This window comes from Phocoena phocoena, chromosome 5, assembly GCF_963924675.1.
Source record: "Phocoena phocoena chromosome 5, mPhoPho1.1, whole genome shotgun sequence".
NCBI classification, from domain to species: Eukaryota; Metazoa; Chordata; class Mammalia; order Artiodactyla; family Phocoenidae; genus Phocoena; species Phocoena phocoena.
The window spans coordinates 64279180-64304638 of NC_089223.1; the positions used below are offsets into that span (position 1 = coordinate 64279180).

General features: G+C 37.4%; 1 protein-coding gene across 2 annotated transcripts in view; it reads left to right on the forward strand.

Annotated features, from left to right (window-relative positions):
- The window catches only part of CLOCK (clock circadian regulator), a 56694-nt gene that overhangs the window by 13641 nt on the left and 17594 nt on the right, over positions 1 to 25459 (forward strand). For both annotated transcript variants that reach the window (XM_065878248.1, XM_065878249.1), the window contains exons 5-12: positions 2397 to 2486; positions 9291 to 9411; positions 13209 to 13322; positions 13458 to 13576; positions 15339 to 15421; positions 15634 to 15740; positions 17486 to 17633; positions 18191 to 18266. In XM_065878248.1, the coding sequence (XP_065734320.1) occupies positions 2397 to 2486; positions 9291 to 9411; positions 13209 to 13322; positions 13458 to 13576; positions 15339 to 15421; positions 15634 to 15740; positions 17486 to 17633; positions 18191 to 18266 (858 nt within the window). The remainder of the gene's footprint in view (positions 1 to 2396; positions 2487 to 9290; positions 9412 to 13208; positions 13323 to 13457; positions 13577 to 15338; positions 15422 to 15633; positions 15741 to 17485; positions 17634 to 18190; positions 18267 to 25459) is intronic.

Sequence of the window (25459 nt, forward strand, 5' to 3'; positions counted from 1 at the left end):
CTTCACATGAGAAAAACATGTCCTTCTTAACATCATTTTGACCCTTTTCCTTAGGAAATAATACCAGCATTATTGTACCAAGGAGTTTTTGTAAAAATTTCATGAATTTGCTTAAAGTATAAGATTTTCACCCCCTCCCCTTACATTAGCCAAGAATGAGTTTGAGCCATTCTAGAAAACAGGCATCTACTCAAAATAAGTACTTTCTGATATCCAAACGTCTCCCTCAATAGAAGAGGAGGTGGGGGATGCCTTTTTCCCTACTTCCAACACGTACCTCAGCAGTTACTTGGAGGGAGGTTACTCTAACTCTCAGATCCATAAATTACATACGGGTTATTTTTTAGTTGCCACGGGCTACACATATGCTAGTGCTGCAGATACAGTATTGGAGGAGTTATACATAATTCTCACTAGAGATTGTATCTTTTGAGAGAACCCTAAAACAAGAAATTCAAATTTAGTGTGATAACTATTTTTTTTTTTTTTTTTTTTTTGCGGTAGACGGGTCTCTCACTGCTGTGGCCTCTCCTGCTGCGGAGCACAGGCTCCGGACGCGCAGGCCCAGTGGCCATGGCTCACAGGCCCAGCCGCTCCACGGCATGTGGGATCCCCCCGACCAGGGCACGAACCCGTGTCCCCTGCATCGGCAGGCGGACTCCCAACCACTGTGCCACCAGGGAAGCCCTGTGATAACTATTTTGATAGGAGAAGAGGAACTCCTCTCACGGTGTATCTTTTCTGCTGTATGTCTTCAACATCTTTTCTATTGCATCTTCTTTCCCTTCAGCCTGCAAATATATTTCAGTTACTTTTTTTAAAAATGACTTCCCTTGATACTTTGTCGCCTCAAAATGTGTCCCTTCATGAACTTTAGAAGGGAAGAAAGAGTGGTTTATAATAGACTTCTGATCATCCACCCATCTCTAAACTCACTGTAGTGTGACTCACCTTCCTATTGAAATTACTCTTAAAAGTCACCAAAATTCAGTCCTCATTTTCTCATTCCTTGTCTTATTTGATTCTATGTTATACTGAACCATCCCTCTTCCTCCTCATTCACTTTGCCATTCTTTCTTCCATTGACTTCATTGACAACAGCATATTCTGTCTTTGTCATTTTCTCTGGTGCTTTTGCTCCTTCTCATTCCCATAAATAGATTATTCCCCAAGGATTTGTCTTTGGCATTCTCCTCTCTTTTGCAGATCTCATTTCTTCAGCTGCAACTTTGGTGCCTAGGATTCTCAAATGAAAAACTTTGTGATATGTGAATACAGGATTGCTTCATTATTATCATTACTATTTTATAAATTTATTTTTTAAAATTTTTGGCTGAGTCGGGTTGGGTGTTTGTTGCTGTGCACGGGCTTTCTCTAGTTGTGGCGAGTGGGGACTACTCTTCATTGAGGTACGCGTGCTTCTCATTGCGGTGGCTTCTCTTGTTGCAGAGCATGAGCTCTAGGCACGCAGGCTTCAGTAGTTGCGGCATGTGGGCTCAATAGTTGTGGCTTGTGGGCTGTAGAGTGCAGGCTCAGTAGTTGTAGCACACGGGCTTAGTTGCTCCGCAGCATGTGGGATCGTCCCGGACCAGGGCTCGAACCCATGTCCCCTGCATTGGCAGGCGGATTCTTAACCACTGCGCCACCAGGGAAGTCCCAGGATTGCTTTATTATTAAGTATTGTTCCCCTATGCTGACTTCTCTCCTGAACTCTAACATCACATTTCTTAATGCTTGCCTAAGTCCGTCCTTCTCTATTCTTACTGCTGATAATTTCATTTGGATTCTCCTTAACTTCCCCAACTATTCTGAAGGCCACTGAGATTTTCCTCTTAATTCACTTTTTCCTCTAAATCCATTTTACACACTGCTTCCAGACCACTCTTGAAAAAAGTCCATATGTCTTGCCCTGGTATTCAAGGCCTATCATGATCTGACCTCAGCCTACTTTTTCACCTTACTCCCTTTCACTTTATTCCCCATGTATCTCCCTGTGCTTCAGTCTGTACATAATATCTCTTTTAATATATCCGAAGGTGGTAATGTGTTCTTTTGTGTGCCGAAGACATATTATTGGTGGCCTATGTGCTTCGGAGATATTAACATCTTCAAATAAGGCCATTGTTGTATAATAACATGATAAAGGTAGAACATTGTTTCTACCTTTTAGAAACCAATCATCCAATAATGGCCATAGGGTGATTTTTTTTTTCCAGAAGCATTTTAAAATGCACAAAGATAGATACTAAGGTATTGTAAAGGGGAAAAGCTAGCATTTTGACAGTGCTCTGGAATTTTCCACAGTTAAGTCCTTTGTCATTTATCTTAGATTTTTATTTCTGTCCTGTGAAATACTTTTTTCTTTTCATTTAACTGACCATTATGTTTAATTTCAGGCTCTTGATGGTTTTTTTTTAGCAATCATGACAGATGGAAGCATAATATATGTGTCTGAGAGTGTAACTTCATTACTTGAACATTTACCAGTAAGTATAAAAATCCTGTCATCTTCTTCTTATTTAATGCCTATTCTAAACGTTCTAAAGCACTAAGAAGTGGACCCCTCAGAGCAGTGCTGAACAGCGGTTGGAGCGGGGATGAGACCTCTAAATATGTCTCTTGTTTTAGTATGTCTGTATTCTCTCAGGTCAGTCATTAATCTATAGTGACTAAATATTCAACTACCACTTTACCTAACCTCTATTCTCCTTGCCCTCTTTATTATCATGCTGAGTTTTCAGTGTTAACTTTTTAATCAGCGTGGTGAAGATGTTGCTTAATCACTGAAATTATCTTGAGAATAACTAAATTTCTACTGAGATATTTGTTGCAGCTAAATAATAATTTTCTCAAAAGAATGACTTATAAGAACATACTGAAAATAATAGATATAGAACTTTTGTGCTCTGTGGCTTGAGTTGATAATATTTTAATGGCCATATTCAATTTGTTATTAATATCAAAAGAGTAGATAATTCGAAAAGAATTATAATTTTGATTAGAATGGTGAATACCTGAATTATGTATTTGCTGTTTTACTTAACATGTATTTATTGAACATCTGCTCTGCCAGGTACTATGCTAGGTGCTCTGCTACCATTGACAGTTCTTATGAATTTGAAGTTTTTATTGAATATGTAATGTTCTTATCTAAGATGGTGTTACCCAGAAACTGGGTTCGCCTCTTGGTGGGTGCCAAGCCAATAGACCCAACCAAGCCAAAGACTGGGAGAAGGAAGGATTTATCATAACTCGCAGCAAGTAAGGAGAACACGTGGTGGTGGTGATGGGGGGGATCTTTCACAAAGTAGTGTCTCCCCAGACAGCAAAATTGGGGAAGTTTTAAGCTAAGGGCACATGCATATTCAGGAAGGGGCTTTAGCAGAGGAGAATTCAGCATAGAAGTGGGGCAAAGGTTGACAGAGTCCCAGCTTTACTTGGCTGAAGTCAGAAAAGGTCAGCATCATCATTATATCCTCCACTTGGGGTGGGGGGCCTTGGTTCCTACAGAGCTCAGATGTATTATTATGTATATCCTTTGAGAAGGAACTAGGACTCTGCTTTATCCCTTCACTATTGTTTGCCTGCCTTTTCTCTCTCCCTGCATTCCTTTGTTCCCTTCAGATCATTAAATACTGAGATCAGGGCAAGCATTGTGGCCAGGCTTAGATTACAAAATGGCTTCTCTTATGTCAAGAAAGCTATTTCTGGTTCTCTTTCTCCAGGGGCCCCCTAACTTATCTGCTTACAGTGGGGCTTGTGGTGTAAATATTTTGAAGTTACTTATAAATTACTCTTAAAATGCCCATCTCTTGAAAATGTATAACAGTGCAGAGTCAACTGTTCTATAAGGATCTCTTTCAAGAGATGTTGAAAAGCAGTATCTCCTTCCCTCTGATTACTCTGCTACTTTGTACTTTATAAAGAGAATGGACTCTATACTTAAAAGGCCAGATTCTAAAAGGGTACTTTGTTTCTGAAAGCCAGGCAGTAAGTAATTTGCTAATTTCTTTGGGTCACACAGAAAATGACTTGGCTTTACTGCTTCTCTAGGGGCTTTCTTTACAAGTAAGCTCAAACAATAGGTGATTAGCCCAACATCTAAAAATTGTTTGGGAATAAACAGTGAGATTATAGCAACATGTAAGTAAACTACTATAGGCAGAGAAAAGGACAGAATTTTCTGGAGGACTCTTTTTAAAAAAATATTTACGGGGCTTCCCTGTTGGCGCAGTGGTTGAGAATCTGCCTGCCGATGCAGGGGACACGGGTTCGAGCCCTTGTCTGGAAAGATCCCACATGCTGCGGAGCAACTGGGCCCGTGAGCCACAATTACTGAGCCTGCGCGTCTGGAGCCTGTGCTCCACAACAAGAGAGGCTGCGATAGTGAGAGGCCCGCACACCGCGATGAAGAGTGGCCCCCGCTTGCCACAACTAGAGAAAGCCCTCGCACAGAAACGAAGACCCAACACAGCCACAAATTAATTAATTAATTAATTAATTTAAAATATATAGATATTTACGTAGTGAAAAAAGCCAGGGAAAGAAATCCTCGATAGGATTAAGATATGACTAAGATAAGATTGAATAGTGGGCTCTAATAAATAAAACGAAAGAATGTATATAACAAAACAGAAGCAGGCTCACAGATAAAGAAAACAAACTGGTGGTTACCCGTGGTGAGAAAGATGGGGGGAGGGACGAGATAAGGTATGGGATTACCCCTACTACGTATAAAATAGATAAGCAACAAGAATATATTGTACAGCACAGGGAAATATAGCCATTATTTTGTAATAACTTTAAAGTATAAATAACTTTTGTAATAACCTTGTAAAAACTTTTGTAGTAACTTTGGAGTGTAATCTATAAAAAAAATTGAATCCCTCTATTGTGCATCTGAAACTAATAATACTATAAATCAACTACACTTTAATTAAAAAAATAAAGTTAAGTAACTTGAATAAAGGTATAATTATATGCTTTTAAACCACAGACATTTTTATTGGATTTTCTTTCGGTTATGTATTTATAGAAACTATATAATCTTTAATTTAGTCATAGTCAGGGTATAATTTGCAATGTGGTCAGACTTTTTAAAAGCCTGCTTCTTGGACACTTTCCCTGGACTTCATTGAGAATTAGATTCCTTTTCTCTGTGTTCTCACGTTACCTTATATGTACTGCCACTGTGACACTTACAGTGAATTGTAATTTTCTGTTTATTTTGATAATAATGGTAGATGTAAGCTTCCCAAGTGCAGGGACTTCATCTCTGTATCCACGTGTGCTGGCTCATTTCTCAGAGAGGCACTTACGAATTATTGATTGAGTATAAGAAAGTGAGTAGATTATTTGATGTAGATGTTTTAAAAACTCCTTCCTAATGGCACACTGGTGTTGGATCTTTAGTGAGGGAATATTTAATTGCATTTTGAAATAACAACATGTCTGCCACAGATCTAGTTGGGATCCAAGTGTTTGATCATTAACATTCTCCCCTCAGTGAGAAACCTCGTCACCATTCCCTCCTGGATTTTTTTTTAAAACTTTTAATTTTAGAACTATTTGTAGATTTATAGAAAAATCGAGAAGATAGTACAGAGAGTTCCCATATGTCCCCTTCCCAGTTTCCTCTGTTAGTAACATCTTCTGGATCTTTTTGATTGTCTTGTCAGCCAAAGCATGTAGCAGGTGAACGTTTGGGCAGAGGAGGTCGCTGCTGATCCAGCAGGCCCATTTCATTCCATGCGGAGTTAATTAGTAGCCTTTATTAAAACAGTTTTTGTGTTTTTTTTTTTTTTTACCGCTCTCCAGTTACGGTGGATACTTTCCTTCACATCACTGACAATGTTGTATGTTATTTGAAGGTTTGAAAACAAAAACACAAGTGTGTTTTGAGAAAATGAAGTAATACTTGTTTAGGATCAAACACAGTAAGGAAAAAAGTATGTGATTTTCTGTTTTGACTTGCTATTAATAATTAAACTGTAACAGATGCTAAACAAAAGGTTTAAAACAATGGTGTGCCTTTCTTTGTATTTGAACATGCATACCTTTTTGTCTAAAACAGAATTTTGGCTCTTGCCCAGAGGGGGAGAAACATTAGCAAATCTCTAAATACAGACTTTAGTGTTTATAATTCAGTTCTGTTGAGAAATTAAAATTTGCCATCTTAATCAGTGGTCAGTGTAACAACATTTTTTAATTTAAATTTGACTGTAAAATTGCAAGACTGATTCTATAGGTCCTGCAAAAAATTTTTTAACTTTGTCATGTCATACTTATGAAATTAATTTAGGTACATTTTAACCTATTTGTAGCTAATAATCAGAAAAGGAAATTTATGAATTTTTTTTTTCCTGGTGGGGCTTTCTACAACAAAATTATGGGGTCATACCACCTCCATGCCAGAAGGGATTTTAGACATCCTTAGCCCAGCCCCTTTATGTTTGTTAGAAGCATACATGAAACCCAGAGAAATTGGACTTAATTGTACAATTTAGTGGAAGTGCCAAGACATAAAGTTGGGTCTCTTTACCAGGAACTTAAAGTTTGTAAAATTTTACAGTTTAAGATTGTTTTCCTCATACTTGCTTAAATGTGTTCCTGAGAAGAGAGTATATTAAATTTGTTACCATGTAATATAGGAAGGAAGATTCACCATGTTACAGCCTAACAGGGTCCAGGACTAAAAGTGCCACTATTAAGATACTGTATGAGCATTTCATTTTCTACTCTTCTTAACTTGGTAATTTTGAATTATAAACATAAGAATGTGCTAAGAAAGCCAGTACCATCTTTGGTGTAAATGCAGTATGCAGAAATAACAATTTAGAATTTTTTTCAATAGTTATATGATTATTGGTGAGTAAATACTTTTAATAAGAAAACAAATATTTGAAATAAGCAAATAAAGCTTACTTGATTGCGCCAGAATCTCCGTTCCTTACGCCTGTACATAAGGAGCATAGTTGTTTAAAAATATGTTATATCCAACATATACCTGACATTTTTTTGGAGGAGCTTTCAGTCCCTTTTGAGCAGCTACTCTCTGTAGCAGGTATTTGTCAGTTTTCTCGCTGAGGAAAAGATAATTGATGAGAGTTAATAATTTCCACCGAACGGTTGCATTGACCTAATGTAAAGAAAACAGCCTATTGATTTATATCATATGGCTATCAGCAGGATTTACATTTCTTCTTCATGAAAATAATTGAGGGACACAGAAGGATCCAGATACCTGTCACTTCCTTCTCTTTCCTTTGAATTGTGCTTGGGAACTGAGTGGATGGTATGGCAACATCAAGTATGATCAGCTTCATTTAGAGATTGGAAGTGTAATGGTTCATGGAAAATCACACATCAGTTAGTTGCCTACTAAGTCTGATACTTCAGTTTATCAAGTGTCTGGGGAAGCAGAATGGTGGAGAAGTAGTGCTTGTGATTACACCACTCTGTATACTAGATAATCATATATTTTCTCTATGCATATGAGACAGCCTATAGATTTATAGATAAAGCAAGGGTGACAAAGGTTAGATCATAATTTACTGAAATAGTGGAAGAAATGTCAGTAAAAGTAAATAGTTGTAGGAAACTAATCATCTCCAAAATGAGTTTTGGTTCTACAAATAGGTATCTTATTTTTCTATCAAGACTATTTTTTATATTAACGTCTGTGCCTATATTTTAATACTTTATTTTATGAATAAAAGGCAATTTTCTAGCCTTTTTTGTTGTTCATGCCTTAATTTTTTGTTTATTCCTTCTGTTCTAGAGACTTTTCAGACATTCAGAAAAATTCCTTGTTAAAATGCAGATATATTTTTGGTGTGGTTACCCCTTAAGGCTTATCAAGTAACTCCTTAATTCAAAATAACTTACTGCACTAATAACCGATATGTGCAAAGCTCAGTGTTATTGTGTCTTGATTTGAAGGATGGGAGATAAAGGTGTAAGAGATAGGGCCCTTTAATTCACCCACAGAGCGGTAGGACATAGAGATTAAAATATAATTAAATATTTTTGATGGGAAATGAAGGATATGAGTAGTAATTACTAAAGGAACTTTATTATTTTTACTTTGGATTATGCAGTTAAGGGACATATTATTGAAGGAAGTAATTTGAACTGGTGTTTGCAAGATGGAAGGGTACAAACATGTGGTGAGAGAGGGGAAAGGTACTCCACTTCATGAGGTGGACCTTGAAGGCTAGAGAAGATACAGAAGGAAGAGTGTAAATGTATGGCTTATACAAGAGTGGTAAACACCCCTTTTCCGACATCTTACCATCCCCAGTGGCTGTTTTTTGTTACTGTTTGAAGTTTGTTTTGTTTTTAACAATCTTTGCAGTGTTTGAAATACAAAATAAAAGTGAAATTTCTTAGTGGAACCCTTAGCCCGCTTTCACAACTCCTTTTCACTTCCCTTGCCCTCCATGCCTACCTCCATAGTCTTGAAGATACCACTTCAGTAACCCCAGGATTCCACAGGGCAGTTTGAAAATGTAGAGAAGCCAGGTAGACTGCATGGGATTTGGCAGGAAATGTGAAGTCACTAAAGTTTTGTTGTCGATGGTTCTTACGGATGGGCACTGTCCTATTCACTTCTGATCCCACAGCCATGGCACATTGTAGGCTACCTGTTGCTTGTCAACTTACTGTTGATTAAAGCTGTATTTTAGCAAGGATTATAATGCTCAGCACATAGCTTGCCTTTTTTGGGGAAGAGGGTGGTTATCTTAAAGCATGGCTTTTTGACAATGGGATACAGGATAGATGGCTGGAAAAGATGAAATAAAAAAGAAAGGACACATTGGACAAATGAAATGACACTAAAGTCAAGTCTCCTCTTCATGTAGCCTGTGGCCACTCCTGTGGTCCTTTATTGTAGTGTACACCACCATAACTTACCAGAGTTTGGGACGTATGGTAAGGCTACATCTGGTAGCCTAAGATTCTTCTAATCAACTTTCTTAGTCCTGTTATATTTTACATGTTCAAATTTGAAACTCACCTTTGCAAATAACTTATTGGACTTCCAAAGGTCATATTGATCATGAATCTGATGACACTAGTCTCAGAGGCAATGAAGTCATGTTAACCTCGTTCACCTTCTCAGTCTTGTTTTTTGAGTTGTGCTCTGTAACGTGACATTTGTCAGTTTTCACAGATAATTAAACGTTAACCATATGCTTATCTGATGTATTAAGAGTGATTATGTACTTTTAAAATAAATGTCTCTTGAATCACTATAATTATTTAACTTTTAAAAATTTCTTTTTCAGTCAGATCTTGTGGATCAAAGTATATTTAATTTTATCCCAGAGGGGGAACATTCAGAAGTTTATAAAATACTCTCTACGCATCTGCTGGAAAGTGATTCATTAACCCCTGAATATTTAAAATGTAAGTAGTAGTTCTTAAACAAAAAGTTAAACAGATTTGGTTGCGTTATCCTTTACTTTTGTAATTTTGTGACAAACCCAGGTATGTTTAACTAAATTAACACGTGGCATCGTTCCAAATACCCTATTAGATCCTTTTTAAATACTAACATATGGTGGAATTATGACCATATTAGAAGTCTGAACTCTTCCAGAATACATTGAAACCTCATCTTTTTGTTACAGTATGCCATAAAACTGTATTTTACACAAAAATGGAACTTGCAGTATATTCTTTTTAATTTTTATATAAAATCTTACTGTGTTTAATGAGAGAAAATGAAACAGCTCATTTTCAGCATCACTAACCAATTGAACACTGAAACTATGGGGCAAGACGTCTATATTTTAAAAAATGATTTAATAAAGGAAATTGCTTTATTAATTAAACAGTAATTTATTGGATATATCTAGTGTGCCAGACATTTGTGTGCTATACCATAAAAGTGCCAAGAATAGGGAAAAATAGTCCCTGCCTTTAATAAGTGTAAAATACCATGGTATAATCTGACTTTTCTCCTAGATTCACTGGACAAATTAACTTGACCAGAATACCTCATTTTCTTGCATAAATTATCTTGTGTAAAATCTGAAATCATTACAGCACTACATTTGGCCATTAGTGATTAGATGTCTTCTTTAGCTACTTTTTCCATGATTTTTAAGTTTTGACTTTTCCAGTAATACTGACGTGAATCATTTTAAAGGTTCTTTATATTTTGAATCTTCAGATTCTGTAGAATACTAACTGTTCAAGAATTGAGATACACATACACACACAGACACACACACACACGTGTAAGTATGTGTGAACATACATCTTTGATAAGATAGCCTGTCAGAAGGAGTTGAGAAGATGAAAAACTGGAGACCAGGAGAATCCATTTGAAGCCTATTTATAATTGTTTAAAAATCAAGTTCCTATGACATTGACCAAGAGACTAGTCTTTCACCTAGGAGAAAGATTTGGGTTGGATATAATGACGTAGAGGCCAGTTATAGGCCTGTAAACGGTATTTGAAGTCATGGATTGAATGATGTTGCTTGAGGTAAATATATAGAGTAAGGAGAGAAAAATTAGAAAGATGGAACCCTGGGCCATGGCAAGAGGTGGACAAAAGAGGAGTCTGCTTTAGAGACCTTCACAAGGGCAACATTGTCTGGAGAACTGAACGAAAGCCTTTGGCAGAAATACAGACCTTAGGCTTCCGTTTCCAAGATCAGGCAAGAATACTTTTTTTTAAAAAAATTAATTAATTTATTTTTGGCTGAGTTGGGTCTTTGTTGCTGCTCACGGGCTTCCTGTAGTTGTGGTGAGCGGGGGGCTACCCTTCGTTGCAGTGTGCAGGCTTCTCGTTGTGGTGGCTTATCTTGTTGCGGAACACGGGCTCTAGGGCGCGGGCTCAGTAGTTGTGGCACGTGGGCTCAGTAGTTGTGGCTCGTGGGCACTAGAGCAGAGGCTCAGTAGTTGTGGCGCATGGGCTTAGTTGCTCCAAGGCATGTGGGATCTTCCCAGACCAGGGCTTAAACCCGTGCCCCCTGCATTGGCAGGTGGATTCTTAACCACTGTGCCACCAGGGCAGTCCCCAAGAATACTTTTTTTTGTGTGTGTGGGACACGGGCCTCTCACTGTTGTGGCCTCTTCCGTTGTGGAGCACAGGCTCTGGACGTGCAGGCTCAGCGGCCATGGCTCACGGGCCCAGCTGCTTCGCGGCATGTGGGATCTTCCCAGACCGGGGCACAAACCCGTGTCCCCTGCATCGGCAGGCAGACTCTCAACCACTGCGCCACCAGGGAAGCCCTCCCCAGGAATACTTTTTAATAGAGAAAAGCCTTAATTAAATGACTTTCAGACCTCCTGCTTAAAGAACTGATATACAAAAAAAGTTATTTCTTTTTTTGTACATGAAAAAGATGTTTCATGTCAAAGGAGTAAACGAGATGTAAAACAGAGGGTAAATTGCTTGGAAAATTCAGGATTCTGTAAATATGCCATTTGGGCCATAATGAAGGTGAGGTAGTACAGGTGATGTGATTTGTGTCTAGAGAAGGAAATAGGGCCTAATGTTTCATCCTAAACAGTTTGGTTTTTATTTTTTAACGTAGTGAGAAGCCAGTGCAAGGAGATTTGGGTGGTTTTGTGGTCTGAAAAGGAAATCTCTCAGGTGGAAAATTTTGAAAAATAACCAGAATGGAGATTAAAAGGATAGCAGTAGAAGTAAGGATGGAGAGGAAAGCACGCATTCGATTGTTGAGTGGATAAACTCAGTAGGACTTGGTGTTAGGCACAGGTGTCCAAATAGCTAGGGATCATCCGTGGGGAAGATTTTAGGAAGAGAGTAGTTAGAGTTTGAACCTGTTGAGTTTGATGATAAACCCATTCATGATAATAACAGAAGAGTATGTGTTTGATGCTGTGAGTGAAGAGAGGTGTTATTAGTCCTTGAGTGCTGAAATAATAATAATGAAAGTGATGTTAGTCTTAGAGTAATAGGCAAGGGTGAATCTGAGTGGGAAGAGTGTGGAGGCATGGAGAATCCATTTTTGCAGTTACCTAGATACAGGGTAATTTACATCTGTACTAAGTTGGTGGTACTGGATGCTCATTTGGAAAAAATAACTCATGAGAGCTTCCTTGGTGAAATGAACAGCACATCCTATGACAGATTAGTTTGGGAACTGGTGATAGGATGAGAAGAGACCAAATTGATATGATTTCTAACTAAGCAGTTAGAAATCATATGGGACGAAGGGGAAGGGCAGCTGGCTTAGGAAGAAAGGGGGATAAATTCACTTTCAAATATTTTGAGTTTCACTTACTGATGGGACAATCAGGTAGAGATGTTCTGAAATCAAATAGTGATATGAGACTTGGTCTTATATAAAACGTTAGAGTTGGGGAGAGAGATTTAGGAGTAAATAATTTTGTCAATGCTGGTAAGTTTGTAAAGGATAATAGATTACAATCAAAAGAACTTTTTGGGCTTCCCTGGTGGTGCAGTGGTTAAAAGAACTTTTGTGATGCCCATAGTTTGGAGACTGATTAGAAGAAGAGATAGAAGTAGTAAGGTAAGTTTTATACTATGGGAATGAAAACATGTGAATTTTAAGAAGAGGTAGAAACAGTGGGGAAAGACCATTGAGCTTAATACAGATGTGGGTGATTTTTAGAAGAGGAGTTTCTATAGAGGTGTGAGGGCAAAAGCCACAATGCATAAAGTTAAGGGAGGTAAACATACGGAAACTAGAGCACATAATGAAAAGGAAGGAGATCTGTGTTACTATAAAGAGTAGCATGGAAAACTCTATATGTTTGCGATGGAAAGACCTGAACAAATTTAAAAGTAGAAAGTAAGGAACCAAAGAAGAACATGTGTGGATGTTAAAGGAATACCGTGGTGTGGCCCTGGTCCTGGAGAAGGAAGAGAGGAAAGACTGTTCAAGGTAGACATAGAAGTATTAACTTTGGAATAGGAAGCAAAACCTTTCTTTGAAATTAGAGTGAAGAATGAGAAGGAAGGACAAATAAAAATGGAGGAACATGGAGTGGCTTGTATCAGAACATCTGTTTTCTTTATTAAGGACAAGGTGAGATCATCTAAAGAAACTGCTTTTATGGACTAAACAAAATGTCATTGAGGACCTCTGTTGGAGGAAATAATGATTGTAGACTTATACAACGGTTATAATCTTACTTTGTGTGATATATCATTCATTATGATAAATCACAAATATGTCATTTTTTTTCTCTTATTTCAGCAAAAAATCAGTTAGAATTTTGTTGTCATATGCTTCGAGGAACAATAGACCCAAAGGAGCCATCTACTTATGAATATGTGAAATTTATAGGAAATTTCAAATCTTTAAACAGTGGTAAGTTAAAATGCGTCTTTTGCAATGTAATTTCACTTGGTATTCTTTTAAGCTCTTAAGGACAGATGTTTGAATATCAGTAAAAACTAGATTTTACTGGAGTAACTGTTGATACTTATTTCCTTATTGTTTTAGTATCCACTTCAGCACACAATGGTTTTGAAGGAACAATACAACGCACACACAAGCCTTCTTATGAAGATAGAGTTTGTTTTGTAGCTACTGTCAGATTAGCTACACCTCAGTTCATCAAGGTATGTTTCTAATTTTATTTCACAAAGGGGTTTCACTTTATATTATGAGAATTGTCTGTGTAATTTTTTTGTTGTTTCCAGATACTTCCTGTAAACATTGAAGTGGTAATGGCCATGAGACATTAAACATACATGATCATGATATTTTTGAAGCAAATAATGAGTTATCAAGGCACTCATTAAATTATGTAACTAAGTTTTAAATGTATACCCTTTGTAGTTAACCAGTGGTTATGTATCACCGTTGTCCTGCTTTTGTGCAAAATTTTAATATGCTTTTTTTGTATGGTTCACAACTACAGTAAAGGGGAAAAGCCAAAAATCTAGGTAAATTTAAAAGATTGGTTCTGAAATTTTCTTTTGAAATGCACAAGTTGCTTTTTACTGCCTTTCATGTACCTCTTCAGTTTTGAAATTCAGTTAAATAATTTATTTTTATATCCTGGGCCCAGGAAGCAGATGATTAGAGGGAAGTGGGAAAATCAAAGACTTCAATCACTGGAAAGTGGCTGGAAATAAGCCAGGCTAAGATTTTAAATTTAGGGAAACACCATATTATAGGACAAAGTACCGAATTAGCAGTTAGAGGATCTTGAACCAGTCTCGCTCTGCTTGTTTTGATCTTAATAGCAGTGGCTAAAATGTTTATTGAGTGCATACCACATGCTGTATACTTTACATGAGTTATTTAATTCTTAAAAATGCTGGTATGACCACCATTTTATATGTAGGGAAACTGTGGCCTTAGGGAAGTTAAATTACTTGCCCAAAGTCACAGCTATTAAGCAGTAGAACTGAGATTGGTTTTAATTCTTTTTCTCTCAAAGCCCAAACTCTTAATCACTACATTGTGCTACAGAAGGTTATTCAAGGACACAGAGGCAGGTTGGAATACGTTGTTGAGTATGACTAGAGTCTAGGGTTACTGTGTGTGGAGGAGTGGATAGGGATGGTGAAAGATGATGTTAGAAAAGTAAGCAGATGCCGGCAATGAAATGTGCTTCTTTCTTTGTTGTTTGTTTCTCCTTGCTGAAGAGTGTAGATTTTATCCTGATGGAATGAGCAACCATTAAGGTTTTTAAGCAGGGAAGTTATACAGTCATATTTGAGTATTTATAAGGTAATTGTGGCCAGAATAGAAGATGAGTTGAAGTACAGGGAGACTTGTTTGGGGAGACACTTTGGCAATAGTGTGAGCCAATGATGGCAAGGTTCTAGAGTCTAAACTAAGACGCTGAAGCTGGATGGGATCAAACAGATTGCTTAAAAACTTAGAAGGTGAAATTGAAAGGATTTAATAGTGGCCATTTAGATGGTGAATGGTGAAAATGAGTATATTGTGACTCTCAGATTTCTAGACTTAATGGCATAACACAAGTATGCCTCTGTTAATGAGATGGAACATTGTGTAACTGGGTATGAGGAGTAAAGCAGTTAGTTTATTTTAGGACACGTTGAGTTTGTGATGTGCAGGAACATCCAGGCAGAAATACAGAACTCTAATTCAGGAGAGAGATCAGAATTCAGAATTCGGGTTTTTAGGCATGTGAGTGAACAGAGAAATGTGTCGAGTGGGGAAGTACTCCTCCAGAAGCCTGCATCTATTTATTGCCATATTCCTTGGTACTAGAAAATAAAAATGTATTAAAAAAACGTTTAGGGAAAAGTTAGCTAAGAATTACTTTTACAGCTAACAATGTTTGGGACTGTGCTAAGGACACTGAAAAGTATTTCTAAATTTTAATTATTAATTTATTTGTAGGAAATGTGCACTGTTGAAGAACCTAATGAAGAGTTTACATCTAGACACAGTTTAGAATGGAAGTTTCTATTTCTAGATCACAGGTAACTCCCATTTTACAATTCCATAAAAAGATAATAATCATATTACAATTCTTGAAATTAATGGATTTCAAGGACAAACTTTTTCTCATCAGGGCACTCAAACTCATTATCCATTATTTAAAAAATAAAGGTTCCTCCCAAAATTGATTTCTAGTTGAGTATTTTTTATTATGGAAAAATTCATAATATTGGTTGTTTTATATGTAATTTAGGGCACCACCCATAATAGGATATTTGCCATTTGAAGTTCTGGGAACATCAGGCTATGATTACTATCATGTGGATGACCTAGAAAATTTGGCAAAATGTCATGAGCACTGTAAGTAGATTTTATTATTTCTGGTGATAATAACTTTTTAATCTGTAAATAACTATCATATTAATAGAAGGTGGTGAAATACCAACTCAGAACCATTTTTGTATTTTTGAAATATATTGGAAATTTTTTCTTTGTATATATAACTAATTCCATTAGGAATCCTAGATCAAGTCTAAATTAAACTTCTTCCCATTCTACATATTTCAGTCTGTAGTAGTAAGTACAGTTTTATAATATGGCATCTAATAAACCTTGTTTTGAAGTATATAAGCTCTACATCTAGAGTAAGAGAAGTAGATTTGTTTGAAAATTGTAATAGTATGTCAAAATATTAGAACACTATTTCATAAATTTTGATATCCAGGCCCAGGAGGTAGGGACACATTTAAAGAATCTCTTTTAGAAAACTCATAGTGAGTGCTTCATTAATGTTACCTGCCATTGTTATATTAGCAGAAGGAACATTATCATCGCATTTTTTGCCCTGTTCTAAACAATTTACGTACATTATTCTCTATTTTTCATCATCACAGTTGTAGAAAGTAGATACTACTATTATCTCCACGAGATAAACTGAGACGCAGAAAGGCTAACTAATTTACTTACAAGCCCATAACTCATTGGTGGCAGAGACAGGATTAGAGTCTAGCCCTACCCCTTTACCACGTGCTATTCATTCCTTGTTTCAGAAGTTTGTTTTTAATAGGTTTTATTTGCTTCTCTGATCCTCCTCCCCAAATCCTTCCCTCTTGAGTGTCCTCTAAATTAGATATTTAAGATACTTTCATAATGTCTTAGGCCGATCTCATAAACCTCTCTCTATGAAAATAAAGCATGTTATATAATATCATCAGCTATATGGAAGATTTTCAGACTAAAGTCACTTCACAAAAGAAACATTCCTCACTTCAAGTGATAATGGGCACTAAGCTCCATGATGTATTAAAAAATATCTGACACCTCTATTAGCTAGCTGGGTAATTTTGGACAAGCAGTTTGAAGTATGTAGAACTTGGTTTCCTCATTAATAGAGAGAGCAAGTGATTCCTGTCCAGCATTTCATAAGGTTTGTTGCATGAATGCCAGTCTATTAAAAATGAATTGTATGGTCAAGGAAAACTAGGTAACAGCTTATAATCCATCCCCATCTCCCCACCACCAGAATCTTGACATATATTAGCATACTCAAGGCTTTGAGAAGACCTGTTTAACAAATTTTCCCAAGTTAATTTAACCGCAAAACCCATTTGTTGCTTAATATCATTAAAAGGCTTCCGAACTTAAAATCTACAGAGAATGTTTTGGGAAATACTGTATGTTCAGTTACTTTAAATAATTAACTTTTTCTGATTTTGGTTAGTTAAGGTTTAGAATTAAATGCCTCAAAGATGCTGTACTTGTGGGGGCCGGGAGGGTGGGTGGAGCCCAGGTGTGATTACTTACTGCTGTTGCCCTCAGTATGTCTTAGCAGGAGAAAGTCAGTATGTGAATAATTTATTCTTGAGTATTTGGAAATTTATTGTATGTGAAAAGTATCTAAGACCAGCAATAACTGGCTGTAAATTGGGCACTGTGGAAGATATGCTAATTGCTGTCTCTACAGAATAGCATTTTCTTATAATTGATGTACTATATGTTATTGAAAAGCCAGAAGAAGAATTATATATATATAGATATAAATGTGGGTGATACCTTTGGCTAAAAATCTAATAATATGAATCAAAACATATTTCTTTTCTTCTTAGTAATGCAATACGGGAAAGGCAAATCATGTTACTATAGGTTCCTGACCAAAGGACAACAGTGGATTTGGCTTCAAACTCATTATTATATCACTTACCATCAGTGGAATTCAAGACCAGAGTTCATTGTTTGTACTCACACCGTAGTAAGGTAATAATTCTTTTTACAGAATTTCTGAATATAGAAACATCCATAATGATTCTGGAATGTAATTTTATGTATAACTTATTAATGAAGTACAAAGTGATTTTTTTCACCATTTTTGATATATATTTCAATTTATTATTACATTTACTTATAGGCATTATATAGAAAGAAATACAGTACAGATATGTAGAAATATATAATTCTTGACATAAATTTTATGGTTTAGAGCAGATGTTGTAACTGTCTTTTATGTACCACAGTCAGTCATGTAAAAGGAGAACTGGAGTAGATAAAGCATACTCTTCCCTTGTTTAATTCCTCTTAATTTAAGTTCTGTGTGGTTATGGATCATTTACAGTAGCACATAAAACTTTTGAGATATGTAGAAAAATGGAATTTGAACTAAGATATACACTGTATGTATATGTTTTAGGTTTTTGTGGTGCATAGAAAATTTGTGATGAACAAGTAAGACACATAACAAACACTGAATGGTTGCACCTCTGCAGTATTTTAAATGAATGATCAAACACTGAAATTCTGTTTTTTACCATTTGTAGTTATGCAGAAGTTAGGGCTGAAAGACGACGAGAACTTGGCATTGAAGAGTCTCTTCCGGAGACAGCTGCTGACAAAGTATGTTATCCTACAGTTTTTTAAAATTATTTTTATTTCTTCCCAGTGAAAGACAAGACTCAACAAATATTTCCTTACTTGTGACAGGGTTATAACTATGCTTTACTATTTATTTTTATATTAAATTTAATATCTTACAACCTTGTGTGCTTCTAAAAAAGGTTTGAAGGGCTGCTATTTAGTGATAACTGTATGAGAGACATGTATGATCTCAGATTTAAACTAACATTTGTTACAGTGTGCTAGGCTCTGGCTAGGTTTTTATATAATTTACAAAATGTCATTTATTTCTCAGACATCCTTATCTGAGTAGGTGATATCCCCACTTTGAGAATATTAAAACTGAGCTTAAAGACTCATGCCTGGCAAGTTGAACTCTGGTTTCTCTTTTCATTGTATCGGGTAGGAGTGTAGGATATTAGCTACCTATTGCTGTGTAACAGAACTTAATGATGTAAAACAACACACATATATTATCTGACAGTTTCTGTGAGTCAAGAATCCAGACACAGTTTAGTTGGGCCCTCTGCTTCAGAACTGGTCATGAGGCACAACGTTTCAGCCCAGGGTCTCTCACAAGTCTGTAATCAAGGAGTCACTGGGGGCCACAGTCATCTCAAGGTTCAACCTAGGCAGAATCTGTTTTCCAGCTCACTTAGTGGTTGTTGGAAGGATTGGGTTTCTAATGGGCAGTTAGACTGAGAGCCTTGGTGCCTTGCTGGCTGATGGCCAGAGGCAGTCCTCAGTTCCTTTCCAGGTGGCCCTTTCTATCAGAACAAGTATGCAAGAAGATCTAGGGAGAGAAAAATCCAGCAAGATTAAAGTCAGTCTTTTGTAACTTAATCACAGAAGTGATATCCCATCACTTTTGTCTGTTCTGTTCATTAGAAGTAAGTCACTAGATCCAGCCTACAGTAAAGGGGAGGGATTATACAAGGTTATGAATACCTGAAGGTAGGAATCATTATGAACCGTATCAGAAGTTGCCTACAACAAGTATTTTTGACCTGTAGAAAAATAAGTGGAATGAAAAGGTCCAGAATGTATATTAAAAAATGAGTTAAAATAGGCAGCATGCCAGGGGACAGAATGGGAGGATGTCATTCAGTCATTCAACAAACCTTATTAAGTACCTTCCGTGCACAGTGAAGAAAACCATCAACGAAATGAAAAGGAAATCTACCGAATGGGAGAAGATATTTGCAGATGATACATCCAATAAGGGATTAATATCCGAAATATACAGAGAACTCACAGGACTCAGTAACAAAAAAGAAGTCCAATTAAAAAATGGGCAGACAACCTGAATAGACATTTTCCCACCAGACACATGAAAAGATGCTCAACACCTTTCTAATCATCAGGGAAATGCAAATCAAAACCACAATAAGGTATCACCTCCTACCTGTCAAAATGGCTGTTATCAAAAAGAGAACAAACAACAAGTGTTGGCGAGGATATGCAGAAAAGAGAGCCTTCATGCACTGTTGGTGAGATTGTAAGTTGGTGTAGCCACTGTGGAAAACAGTATGGAGGTTCTTCAAAAAATTAAAAACAGGACGACCTATCAGTTTCACTTCTGAGTATTTACCTGGAGAAAACAAAAACAGTCGAAAAGATTTATGCACCCATGTTCATGGCAGGATTAATTACAATAACCAAGATACAGAAGCAACCTAAGTAAAAATGTGGTACATATATACAGTGGAATACTTTGCAGCTGTAAGAAAATGAAATCTTGCTATTTGCAGCAATATGGATGGATCTTGAGGGCATTATGCCAAGTGAAATAAGTCAGAGAAAGACAACTGATCTCACTTATACATAGAATTTAAAAAACAAAACAAATGAACAAACAAAACAGACCCATAGATACAGAGAACAAACTGGTGGTTTCCAGAGTGGGGCGGGGTGGGGGGTGTGGGCTGGGGCAAAATAGGTGAATGGGATTAAGAGGTACAGACTTCCAGTTGTAAAATAAGTAAGTCACATAGGAATACGGTTAATAAAACTAATAGCTTTGTATGGGGACAGATGGGTACCAGACTTACCATGATATTCATATTTAAATGTTGAATCGCTATGTTGTACACCTGAAACTAACAATATTGTGCATCAGCCATACTTCAGTTAAAAAAGAAGAGTGCCGGGCTTCCCTGGTGGCGCAGTGGTTGAGAGTCCGCCTGCCGATGCAGGGGACGCGGGTTCGTGCCCCGGTCCGGGAAGATCCCACATGCCGCGGAGCGGCTGGGCCCGTGAGCCATGGCCGCTGAGCCTGTGCGTCCGGAGCCTGTGCTCCGCAACGGGAGAGGCCACAGCAGTGAGAGGCCCGCGTACCGCAAAAACAAAAACAAACAAAAAAAAAGAAGAGTGCCAGGAAGTACTGGACATCGCTCTAGCTGCTGAGAATATGGCTGATGCTCTCATGGGTCCCATATGAAAGAATTTTTCCAAAGAGGCTCTGTCTGCTCAGTGGAGGAAAATCCAGCATGTTTTTAGTGAAAGAAATTTTCTGAGGAAAGTGCTTAAATCTAGAGTTCCTTGAAATAAGGACTATCATAGAAACCAAAGTAATACATATAGAGATTGTTCTCTTTACTTCTTTTTTTCCCCTAATGCCCATGTCCAATCCTAGGAAATTCAGCTAGCCCTACTTACAAAATATACTCCAACTATGTCTCCTTTCTCCCCACATTAATGTTACCACCATGATCCTCCTGAGTTTAGGGAAGAGGTCCACTTGCGATATATTTTTCAGAAATGTCCATGTGTGGATGGTTTTAGTCAGGAATCTAAACATGATCACCAGGGGAATGAGTGTAGAGAGAAGATGATCAGGCACTAAGCACTGGGGCACTCAACATTAAGACGTGAAGGGGTCAAGGAAGAACCAATCACAGGAGACCAAGGAGAAATATCCACTGAAGTAGGAATAATACCAGGAAACTAAGTTGTCCTAAAAGCCAAGAAAAGAAAGTGAGCGTGTCAGTTAGGAGTGAACAGTCAGCTTTGTCAGGTTCTGCTGAAATAAGTTAAATTAGATGAGTACTGAGAATTGAGCATTCAGTTCAGTAACATGTATTCATTGATCAGTAAGAACAGACCAGGTGGAATAGTAATATGAGGGAAAGCTTGATTAGAGTGGGTTTAGAAGAGAGTTTTCTGAGACAAGGGGAATTAGAGATGGTAAGTAGGGAAGGGTTTTACTACAAAGAGGAGAGAGATCCGGCAATAATAGGAAGCACTGGGCTAAGAAGAAGCTTTTGCTTTTTAAGGTGGGAGAAAAAATAGCATATTTGTATATGGACAAGAATGGTCTGAAGGAGAGAGAAAAATTGGTGATAGGAGAGAGAGCAGTAGAAATGCTAGAGCAGTGTTCTTGAGTAGGTGAAAGAAGATGGGATCTAGTGGACAAGTGAATGGATTAGGCTTAGCTAGATAGAGGAGCAGATGATTTCAGCTACAGAAGGAGTCGGGAAACTATGGCCGTTCGGCTTGATCTGGCCCTCTGCCTTGGTTTGTAACACCCACAAGCTACAAATATGTTTTTACATGTTTTTAAGTGATTGAAAAAAAATAATGTTTTGTGACACACAAAGATTATATCATCAGATTTCATAGCCACACTCAATCGTATATTGCATATGGCTGCTTTTGTACTACAACGGTTGAATTGTTGTGACAGAGACTGTGTGGCCCACAAAGCCTAAAATATTGACTCTCTGACCCTTACAGAAAAGTGTGCTGATCCCTGAATTACAGTAACATGAAGAAGGGTAGAATATGTGAGTATGTATGCTGGTAGGAAGGTTGATATAGTAGTGGAGCTGTGGCATTTCTCTACAGTGAAATAGGAAGTGGAGTTTGGGGTTTGAAAAGAGGGAAAAGTGTTGAATGATTTTCTAGGAGAGTGAGAAAGTGAATGGACAAGGGAATTTTAGTCTGTTTGGCAGGCAGGATTAAGGACTCATTGAGGGTCTTGGTCATTTATTTAAAGACAGAACGACGGTTAGCATGTGTGTTTCTTCAGCCATGTTCAGCTGTGCAGGAACAGATGTGGAATAGGTTAATAATTGGGTTTCACCAGCACTGGTATTTTCCTAAGGGAGTATGGTGAAGGGAGATACGGGCAAGGGAGTTGATGATACACTCAAGGGTGTGTCTGATGATTAACCATCATTTTAAGCTGGTTAAAGAGGGAAGAGAAGACAAGAGTGATTATGAAACTGTGGTAGAATTGATGTATTTTAGGTTCCACTGAAGGATTATTGGAGTTGGGATACTAAAGGGAATGAGGAAGAAACAGGGGGAAAGGTGGTTAAAGCGTAGGATGTTTGAAACTGAGGTTATGGAATGCTTATTTTTATTGATTATGACAAGGTCTAGGGTTTAACTATAAGAATAAGTGATTGAGGACAAGTGGATGTCAAGGTCTTCATCAAGGAATAGAGAAGTCATGGTGTCGAATATGTGAATGTTGGTAACCTAGGAATTAAGAATCAGTGAGGGCAACATCTAACATCATACTCAGCAGGAGAAAAGCTGAAAGCATTTCCTCTAAGATCAGGAACAAGACAAGGATGTCCACTCTCACCACTTTTATTCAACATAGTTTTGGAAGTCCTAGCCACGGCAGTCAGAGAAGAAAAAGAAATAAAAGGAATCCAAATTGTAAAAGAAGAAGTAAAACTGTCACTGTTTGCAAATGACATGATTCTATACATAGCAAATCCTAAAGATGCTCCCAGAAAACTACTAGAGCTCATCAATGAATTCGGTAAAGTTGCAGGATACAAAATTAATACACGGAAATCTGTTGCATTTCTATACACTAACAACAAAAGACCAGAAAGATAAATTAAGGAAACAATTCCATTTACCATCGCATCAAAAAGAATAAAATACCTAGAAATAGACCTACCTAAGGAGGCAAAAGACCTGTACTCTGAAAACTATAAGATGCTGAAGAAAGAAATTGAAGATGACACCAATGGATGGGAAGATATACCATGTTCTTGGATTGGAAGAATTGATATTGTCAAAATGACTGTACTACCCAAGGCAATCTACAGATTGCAATGCTATCCCTATCAAATTACCAATGGCATTTTTTGCAGATCTAGAACAAAATATCTTAAAATTTGTATGGAAACACAAAAAACCCCAAATAGCCAAAAATTAATTAATTAATTTATTTATTTATTTATTTATGGCTGCATCAGGTCTTCATTGCTGTGCGTTGGCTTTCTCTAGTTGCAGTGAGCGGGGCTACTCTTCGTTGCTGTGTGCAGGCTTCTCATTGTGGTGGCTTCTTTTGTTGAGGAGCACGGTCTCTAGGTGCTCAGGCTTCAGTAGTTGTGGCGTGCGGGCTCAGTAGTTGTAGCTCGGAGGCTCTAGAGCGCAGGCTCAGTAGTTGTGGCACACAGGCTTAGTAGCTCCATGGCATGTGGGCTTTTCCTGGACCAGGGCTCGAACCCATGTCCCCTGCATTGGCAGGCAGATTCTTAACCACTGAGCCACCAGAGAAGCCCCCAAAGCAATCTCGAGATGAAAAATGGAGGTGGAAGAATCAGTCTCCCTGGCTTCAGACTATACTATAAAGCTACAGTCATCAAAACAGTAAGGTACTGGTACAAAAACAGACTTACAGATCAGTGGAACAGGATAGAAAGCCCAGAAATAAACCCACACACCTATGGTTAATTAATCTATGACAAAGAAGGCAAGAATATAAAAAGACAGTTTCTTCAGTAAGGGGTGCTGGGAAAACTGGACAGCCACATGTAAAAGTATGAAATTAGAACATTCTCTAACAACACACACAAAAATAAACTCAAAATGGATTAAAGACATAAATGTAAGACTGGATACCATAAGACTCTTAGAGGAAAACATAGGCAGAACACTCTTTGACATCAATCACAGCAATATCTTTGGATCCACCTTCTAGAGTAATGAAAATAAAAATAAACAAATGGGACCTAATTAAACGTAAAAGCTTTTGCACAGCAAACAAAACCATAAACAAAATGAAAAGGCAACCCACAGAATGGGAGAAAATATTCGCATATGATGCAACCAACAAGGGATTAATCTCCAAAATATACAAATAGCTCATGCAGCTCAATACCAAAAAACAAACAGCTCAACCAAAAAAATGGACAGAAGATCTAAATAGACATTGCTCCAGAGAAGACATGCAGGTGGCCAATAGGCACATGAAAAGATGCTTAACATCGCTACTTATTAGAGAAATGCAAATCAAAACTACAGTGAGGTATCACCTCACATGGGTCAGAATGGCCATCATCAAAAAGTCTACAAACGATAAATGCTGGAGTGAGTATGGGGAAAAGGGAACCCTTCCTGCACTTTTGGTGGGAATGTAAGCTGGTACAGCCACTATGGAGAACAGTATGGAGGTTCCTTAAAAAACTAAAAATAGAATTACCATATAATCCACCAATCCCACTCCTTAGCATGTATATGGAGAAAACCATAATTCGAAAAGATACATGCACCACAATGTTCATTGCAGTGCTACTTACAATAGCCGGGACATGGAACCAACCTAAATGTCCATCAACAGAAGAATGGATAAAGAAGATGTGGTATGTATACATAATGGAATATTAGCCATAAAAAATAACTAAATAATGCCATTTACAGCAACATGGATGGACCTAGAGATTATCATACTGAATGAAGTAAGTCAGACAAAGACAAATATGATATCTCTCATATGTGGAATCTAAAAAATGATACAAATGAACTTATTTACAAAACAGAAGCAGACTCTCAGAGAACGGACTTGTGGTTATCAAGGGGGAAAGGTGGATGGGAGGGGTAAATTAGGATGCTGAGGTTAACATATGCAGACTACTATGTATAAAATAGATATTCAACAAGGACCTACTTCCCTCCATTATAATGAGGAGGGAAGAGAAGAAGGTTATGTTCATATACCTGGTATGTTAATAGGTAGAGTTACATATTTGGTGGTGGCAAGTATTCTCATCGATATAAGACAAAGCCATCAGTTGAGAGAGGGAGAAAGAAGCTTAGGAACAATGGGAAAGATATGGAGTAATTGTGAAGAGTAGGAAGATGAGCCCACTAGAAAACTTAATGTTTCTGCTTAGTTTTGAGTATCTTTTTTAGGTTGGCGGTCATTTTAGGTTGACTATAATTGT